General features: G+C 67.2%; 1 protein-coding gene across 1 annotated transcript; it reads left to right on the top strand.

The window, feature by feature from the left end:
* Positions 1–782: 782 nt before the first annotated feature.
* Positions 783–7,505, top strand: NKX1-1 (NK1 homeobox 1). Its single transcript, XM_035294355.3, has 2 exons — positions 783–1,415; positions 3,600–7,505. The coding sequence occupies exons 1-2, from the start codon at positions 959–961 to the stop codon at positions 4,484–4,486; spliced, it is 1,344 nt and encodes a 447-aa protein (XP_035150246.3). The 5' UTR covers positions 783–958; the 3' UTR covers positions 4,487–7,505.

Raw genomic sequence — 7,505 nt, forward strand, 5'->3', positions numbered from 1 at the left:
GGGGGCCGCCGGCCCCGCCCCTCTGCTGGGACTCCAGGCCAGGCCCTAATTTGACGTCGCGAAAGGGGCGGGCGTGGGAAGCGATGGAGGGGCAGAGGCCCTGAGCGATAGAGGCCCCGAGACGCAAGAGGAGACCCCAAGCGGAGCAAGCGAGAGAGGCGGGACCGAGACCCACGGAACGCGCGTGAAGGGGCTGAAGACCCGGCGGAAACTCGGAGAATCGCGCGTGAGAACCGCTCCCCCAATCCCCACCCCAACTGCCGAGGGGCGCCAGAGCTGTGGGAGCCTTCGGAGCGCCAGGGTCCCGCGCGCCGGAGGCCCGGAGGAGAGACCCGGCTGTCGCCGCATCCTGCGCCGGGATGTCCCAGCCAACTCTTGGCGCTCGCTGGCCCGCGCGCCCTGAGGTCTATGCGGCCCCGCCGCAGATTGATCCCGCAATTATTTAAAAGCCGGGGCTGTCTCCTCCCCCTTCGCCAAGGAGGCTGGCGCGCCGTTTCCGGACGAGTGGAGGCGCAGCTACAAGCCGCTGACCACGATAGCAGCTAGCGGACCGCGCTCCGCTTTGGGCTGCGCGTCTGTCCGTCTGGCCCAGCGGCTCAGTCCTTGTGTCCCGCGCGGGGCCCGCCTCCTCGGCCCGGGACCGTTCGCAGCCAATTAGGCGCGCGCGCTAACGAGGGCGGCGGAGCCCCGCGGCCGCCTGCAGGCGCACGTGTGTTTGGCGTGTGGGCGCGTGGGCGCCTCCGGCGGGGCTGCCATAAATGAGCCGGCCGGGCGCGGCGGGCGCCTAAGGCGGCGGCAAAGGCAACGCCAGGCAGCACCGGCCGAGCGCGGGGCGCGGCGCCGAGAGCTGGCGGAGCAGCGGCCACCTGCGTCGGGTCGTTTGGCGGTGCCGGGGCCGCCAAGGATGGGAGCCCAGTAGGCGGCAGGGCCCGAGCGGCCGGAGCGGCGGGAGGCCGGCATGAGTGTTAGCGGTCCCGCGGCTGCTGGCGACGGTCCTGCGCTGCCGCCGCCTCCTGGTCCCGGTTCAGGGCCCGCACCGCCCGCTCCCACCGCCGCTGCCCGGGACGCTATGGACGGGCGCGCGGAGCTGCCGGCCTTTCCCCGTGCTGGAGCCCCGCCGCTCGCGGCCAGCGACACTGTGCCTGTGGCGCCCGAGGGGGCTGGAGCGGCCCGGCCCGCCGCGCCCCCACGCCCCACCTCCTTCTCGGTACTGGACATCCTGGACCCCAACAAGTTCAACAGCAGGAGGCGTCGCTGCATGCTGCTGGGCCCAGTGGCGCCCGCTACGTGCGCCCCGTGCACTTCGTCCCCGTGCGCCCCTGCACCCGCAGCCTCCGGACGCCCGCCACGAGCAGAGGAGCTGGAGCGCCGCGCCCTCGCCAGCGCCGGGGGAGTCGCGGGAGCTGAGCCGCCGAGTGAGTAGGAGAGGTCGGCGCCAGGTCGCGGGGATAGGGGGACTGGCCGCTTCTACGCGTTTACGACCCTGGAACCCCGTGGCGAGTTGGGTCAGACCCACGCCGAGGCTCCGTGGAAAGTTCGCAGAGCGCGGGGTCCGCACCAGCCCACCAGTGGCCTCCGTCCGATCCGGACTGCAAGGCCCGAATCGCCAGGCTCCTCTGGAGAAGCTCAGCCGGGTCAGGCCCAGGGGCTGTAGGGCTGTGAGGCCGGTCCAGGGTTCGCCTCCGCGGGTCTCCGGCCTGGAAGGGTAGTTGCTGCAGGAGGAGAGGGTCCGTGCGCCGCGGCTGGCCGGTGACCTCCCCGCCCCCACTTTGCCCGCTGGAGGCCTCCCTCCCTCCTCTCTCCCTTTTCTTTCCTTCTTTTTTTTTTTTTTTTTTTTGGACAAATCAGACTAATTGTGACAAAACGCTGGTTATCTCTGGAAAAACAATTAAATCCCTTCGATTACAGTTGAGGGGAAATGTGCTTAGCGGCGGAAAGCGGCCGGTAATGGGGCGGCCCGCGCCCCCGGTCGGGTCGATATCCCATTACGGCGCGTGCATATCTCTTTCAAGCACCTTGCAAACTCCCCCCGAACATCTAAATTATAGGGTCAAAATTCGGATAATTACTCGATTAAAACCTATTACACTTATTAGGGGCCGGTATTGATCGCGAATTGCATTCGACCCGCTCCTGATTGCTTTTTGTGTCCCCTCCCCCGCCTCCTCCCTCCAACTTCCCGGCCCTGCCGCTGTACGGAGAAGAGCGCGGGGCGGATAGGTCTGGGCGGCGGCCGCAGGCTGGGGGCGTAGAAGCTGCGGGCCGTACCTGTGCGGGGCCTCTTCCGGGTCGGCCGAGATGGAGGGCGAACAAATCCGGGCTGAGTGGAGGGGACCCTACGGACGAGACTGCTGCACTCAGAGCTGCCACCTACGGAGAGCCTGTGGCGGGGGAAGGCCGGGATCCCGCTGGAGCCGGGAAGGCGCGGGCACCGCACAGCCGGAGAGGGAGCTGGGCCAGGCACCCGCTCCACACCCCAGCCCCGGGCAGGGCTGAGACCGCGCTCGCCGCTCGCCGTGGTCTGGGGGCGGCTCCTACCTGCTGAGGGACGCGGAGCCCAGATCACATGCTGGCCTCCGTGCCAGGTGGAGAGTCGCCCTGGAGGAATCTGCCAGGAGCTATTGGTTGTTAATTACCTGAGATTTCGGTTCTGACCCGGCCTGAGAGCAGCTCTGTGAGGGCACCTGCCTCGGCCCCTCCTGACTTCAGGCTGCCAGTGCCGGGGCAGAGGCGACCCTGCCTGGGAGAGAGGCTTTCTTCCAAATTTCGGAGACTCAAAATGCAGTCACTGCAGGGCCTCTGCTTGGAGGATGTGGGGCTGCTGTTCAGACTCGGCAGACCTGAGCTCTAGGCCCCGGGAGCCACTCCGACCTGCGCGCCCGCCCGGCCCTCCTAGTGAGGCCGCACAGGGCCCTGCCCGCTGCAACTCCGCGTAGGGGCCAAGGCGCGGGCGGGGAACCGGGGCCGACCCTAGCAACCGAGTTTCAGGGCCTGGAGTCTTGAGGTAGGGTCTGGACCAGGGCATAGATTTGGGTCCCCCAAGCCCCATTCTCATCGGCTCCAGCCCCACCGCCGGGCCTATTAAATGCCGGGTAATTGGCTGGTCCTGCGTCGGCGGTAATTGGAGGGTAATATACGCCGAAATAAATTAAATGGCCTTAACTAGTTTGTACATTACACAAAATGAGTTTAATTAAGTTTGTATCTGCCCCGCGGGTCGATCGGAGCTTCCACTCCTCTGTAATCTTCGCAGCCGGCCCGGCCTGCAGCACCCGTCAGCCCTGTTCCGGCAAAAACGCCCGGGGCCGCGAGAACGGGGCAGCCCGGGGAGAGGGGGACCTTCTCCATAGAAAGGAGCCAGGGACGGAGAGGAGACGCGGGCGGCGGGAAGGAGGGACAGACGGGCGGGGAGGAGAGGAAAACGATGGAGTGAAGGAAAGAGAGGAAACAGGAGGAACCGAACAGGAGGCGGGAGCCTTGGGAGAGGAAGCGGGGCACGCGGGCGGCGGGGCGGGCGGCGCGCGGAGGGCGGGATCTGGAATCGGGCCCGTCCGGTCCTAACTGCCCTGTCCTGTCCTCCCCGTCCCGCCCGCTCGCAGACGCCGGCGACCCCTACAAGACTGGGGAGGCGGAGACCAACGACGCCAACGGCTACAGCAGCGGCGGCGGCGGCGGCCGGAGCCCGAGCGCGGACAGCGGGGACGAGGCTCCCGACGACGAGGACGACGACGAGGACGAGGCACCCGAGACAGAGGCGGCGCGAGGCGCGGAGGAGGCGCGGGGAGGAGGCGGCGGCGGCCTCGGGGCCCGCGGGTCGGGCTGCCCGGGCGCCGCTGAGGCCGACGCGTCCCCCGGCGCTGTCGACGACGCCGCGGCCCCCGGACCCCGCGGGAACTCTCCCGGAGCCCCGGGCCCGCCCGGAGTTTCCGCGGCGCCGGGGGCTGCGGGGACCACCCCTCAGGGCGCGGCGACCACGACGAAACCCAAGCGGAAGCGCACGGGGTCCGACTCCAAGTCGGGGAAGCCGCGGCGAGCGCGCACCGCCTTCACCTACGAGCAGCTCGTGGCGCTGGAGAACAAGTTCAAGGCCACGCGCTACCTGTCTGTGTGCGAGCGCCTCAACCTGGCGCTGTCGCTCAGCCTCACCGAGACGCAGGTGAAAATCTGGTTCCAGAACCGCCGAACCAAGTGGAAGAAGCAGAACCCGGGCGCCGACACCAGCGCGCCGACCGGAGGCGGCGGGGGAGCGGGGCCGGGGGCTGGGCCCGGCGCGGGGCTGCCCGGCGGCCTCAGCCCGCTCAGCCCCTCTCCGCCCATGGGCGCCCCGCTCGGCATGCACGGCCCAGCCGGGTACCCCGCGCACGGCCCCGGCGGCCTGGTGTGCGCCGCGCAGCTGCCGTTCTTGTCCAGCCCGGCCGTGCTCTCGCCCTTCGTGCTGGGCTCGCAGACCTACGGGGCGCCCGCCTTCTACGCGCCGCACCTCTGAGCCCCGGCGCGCTCGCGTCCTCTAGGCCGCCCGCAGGGCCCGGCAGTTTTCTACGATTCCAGTCGTTGACTCTGTATATAACCCATTGCTACCGAAGAGTTTTAAATTTATAAATGACCATGCGGGTTGGGGCCGTGTAGGGGCTCCCGCAGGCTCGGCCCGCTGCGAAGCACTTTGCGGAACTTCAACTCAATCAATAAACCGCAGGCGGCCGCGCTTGGGTCTCCCAGGCTCCCGCGCGGCCCTCCGCCCGACCGGGGCTACCCCTGAGTCCTCTCCGGTGGGGACCAAGGCACCTCGGGAGTTACGTCTCGCGCCGGACTCCAGCCTGTTTTCCCACCGGCCTGGTGTCCCGCGGCGGGAATCCGGGCCTCTCCACTGCTGCCTGCCCGTGGTCGTGGGCTTGGAGCTGGGCGCAGGGGCTCACCCGCCACGCAGGCTGAGGCTCAGGTCCCTGCGTCCCCCTCCCTGAACCCCCAGAGCGAAGATCACAGGTCCGGGACAGTGACCAGCTTCCCACGCTGGCAGCCCTGCTCCGGTCTCACAGCTCCGAAGAGCGCCGGGCTGGGCGTTTCAGCTTGGGGGCAGTGTCAGCTTCCTGGAGGAAGGAGCTCCACCTGCTTCCCCCCGGGGAGGAGACGGGGCTGGCCCGGCGCAGCTACCCGCCCAAGAGCGTCCCAGCTGCATTCAGAGACCCAAGGCCACCTCTTCTCCAACGACTCTGGAAACGGTCCCCACCTCCCTGAGCAGGCTGTAGGAGCCCTGGGGGTTGGGTGTTCGTCTTGAGCTGGGCTCCGGGAGGCGAGAGGTAGAGAGGCGCCTCGCTTGGGCGGCATCCTGGATGCAAAAGCTGATGCTTCCAAGCCGGGAAGGGTGGCTTGGGGAGAGTTCAGAGCCCCAGAAGGGGTTGGGAGGTGGCGTGGGACAGCGGCCACGGCCAGGCAGGTGCCAACCCTCTTCTGCCACTGGCCGGTGTCCTGGGCCCTCCTTTACAGAGGGAGCCTGGCTGTGGGTGCCAGCTGTGCCCTGGCTGGGCCCACGTCTCCTGGTGTCCCCTCCATTTTCCATGAGCAGGCTGAGCTCATCTTTGGGCTGTCAACTTGGCACTAACCTCTGGGGGCAGCGACTACCCAGTGCCGCAGGCAGGATGGGAGACAGTGCTGCTCACTGGCCTGGCCATTATCTGTGGGCAGAGGGCAGGCCCAGAGAAGCATGGGCCATCGGGCATGTTGGTGGGGGGTGGCTGGGACCAACTGTGCATCTGCTGCCCCACACCCTGGGTCCCAGGCAGGCCTGCACTCCACCAGCCTAGGGCTGGCCTGAGTTCCAGTTGCCCCCGGCTCCCTTTCTTTGTGGACCTGCGTGCAGCAAGCGTCCTAAGGTTCATTGGCCCGGGGTGAGGCAGCCTCTCCCTCCTCCCTCCGCTGGCAGAGCTCAGGGCTGCACAGGCTTGCTGGGTGGGGGTCTTGTGAGGGAAGGAGAGTTCCACCTGTAGGTGGCTGAGTGTAGCCAGAGGGTCGACTCACAGCTGAAGCAGGTGCAGTGGGCTTGGCCTGAGCTGGGCACTGAGGCTGCGGAGCAGGAAAGCAGCCTCCACTCCTGGGTGTGGCGCAACGGGGACAGACCCTGGTCTGTGCTGCAATGGCCCCAGCTTCCCCTTTGCTGAGCCTGCTGAGCCCAGCCAGGGCCTTCGGGAACATTCCAGGAACTCACAGCCCCACAGGGAGGTAACAGGTGGCTGCGATCGTGCAGACCAGGTTCAGACCTACTTTGAGCCGGGCCAGTCCGCTGGGTGCTGCCCTCCCCATGGAGCTTAGATCCTGGCTCCCTGTCCCTCCTGCCTCCACACGCCCCGCTGCCCTGGCCTCCTCTCTCTCCTCCTCTCAAGGCTCAGCCAGAAACATAGAACCACACTGCAGGGCCCTGTAGCAGTGCCCCTGGGCTGCCGGGTGGGATGGAGGGTGTCGTCTGGGGGCTGTGAGGCCTGGGAAGCAATGTCCCCCGACCCCTGCCATACACCAGCGTCGCCCACCCCTTCTCTAAGCTCCCTGGACAGCCCAGAGCCTCATGCCACAGGTGCGGGGGACATTTCCTTAGGTCCCTCCAGTCTGGTTCACAGCTGCTGTGGGCTGGCCCTCGTGTCTGAAGCCACCTGAGCTGCCCAATGCACTTTGCTGTGTATGTCACGTGTAGGAAACTGAGGCCCTTGCTGCGGCAGTGCCAGCTCTGGTGTCAGCAGGAGCCCTGCTCCCTCCTGGAGGAGTCCCCACTTTTTAGCCCACACTCCTACTGGGTCCCCAGGCCCCCAATCTCCCTGGGGAGATTAGGGTGCTGTTCCCCTGGCTGCCTCCCAGGGAGCCCTCAAGCTGCCCCACCACCCCCACGCCCACCAGGTTCGGGGCTCCCCTGACCACCATTTCCAGTCTAGGCCGCCTGTGCCTGACTCAGCCTCAGCTCCCTGGGCCTGTGCTGCAGGCAGAGGTGAGCGGGAGCCTTGTCAGAGGTCTCAACATGTCCCCTACTTTGGTGTCAGGGCTGTGAGGGAAGGTCTGGACCCCAGGATCTGAGGACGCTTTTCCACAGCGCCTCCTCCTAGGGCTCGGAACCCATCCTGCTCTGGACCTCACCTGCTCCGAGTTCCCAGAACCACATGCATGTTGCTGCAAAGCCAGGCACAGAAGGGGCCTCTGGTCAAGCGAGGCATGACCCCAGACAAGGGCGGTGTCCGCTTTCACGCCCTGGGCTCCCCTCTCCTGCCCAGGGACCACTGAACCCGGACGGTGCCAGCTCCCCACCCCCACCAGCCCATGGTGCTGCGGTCTGTGGCTGTGTGGTCAGGACTGGGTTTGGCTAAATGTAAGAGAAAACCTGAATGAACGGAAGTTGAAAGGAGACTGTTTATTTTCTCTTTGTGACGGAATTCTGGCTGGTGGCAGCCCTGGGCAGTTTTGAGACCTTCACTGGGCCTGAAGACCCAGCTCCCGGCTCTCTGTGCTGCACCAGGCCTGGGCAGGCCTCA

Source organism: Callithrix jacchus, chromosome 3 (assembly GCF_049354715.1).
Source record: "Callithrix jacchus isolate 240 chromosome 3, calJac240_pri, whole genome shotgun sequence".
NCBI classification, from domain to species: domain Eukaryota; kingdom Metazoa; phylum Chordata; class Mammalia; order Primates; family Cebidae; genus Callithrix; species Callithrix jacchus.

What these genes read in the sequence shown, in the direction of transcription:
- NKX1-1 (XM_035294355.3), top strand. Translation starts at nt 959, where the DNA reads ATGAGTGTTAGCGGTCCCGCGGCTGCTGGCGACGGTCCTGCGCTGCCG. An exon ending in CGCGGGAGCTGAGCCGCCGA is followed by an intron (nt 1,416 to 3,599) that starts GTGAGTAGGAGA and finishes GCCCGCTCGCAG; the next exon opens with ACGCCGGCGACCCCTACAAG.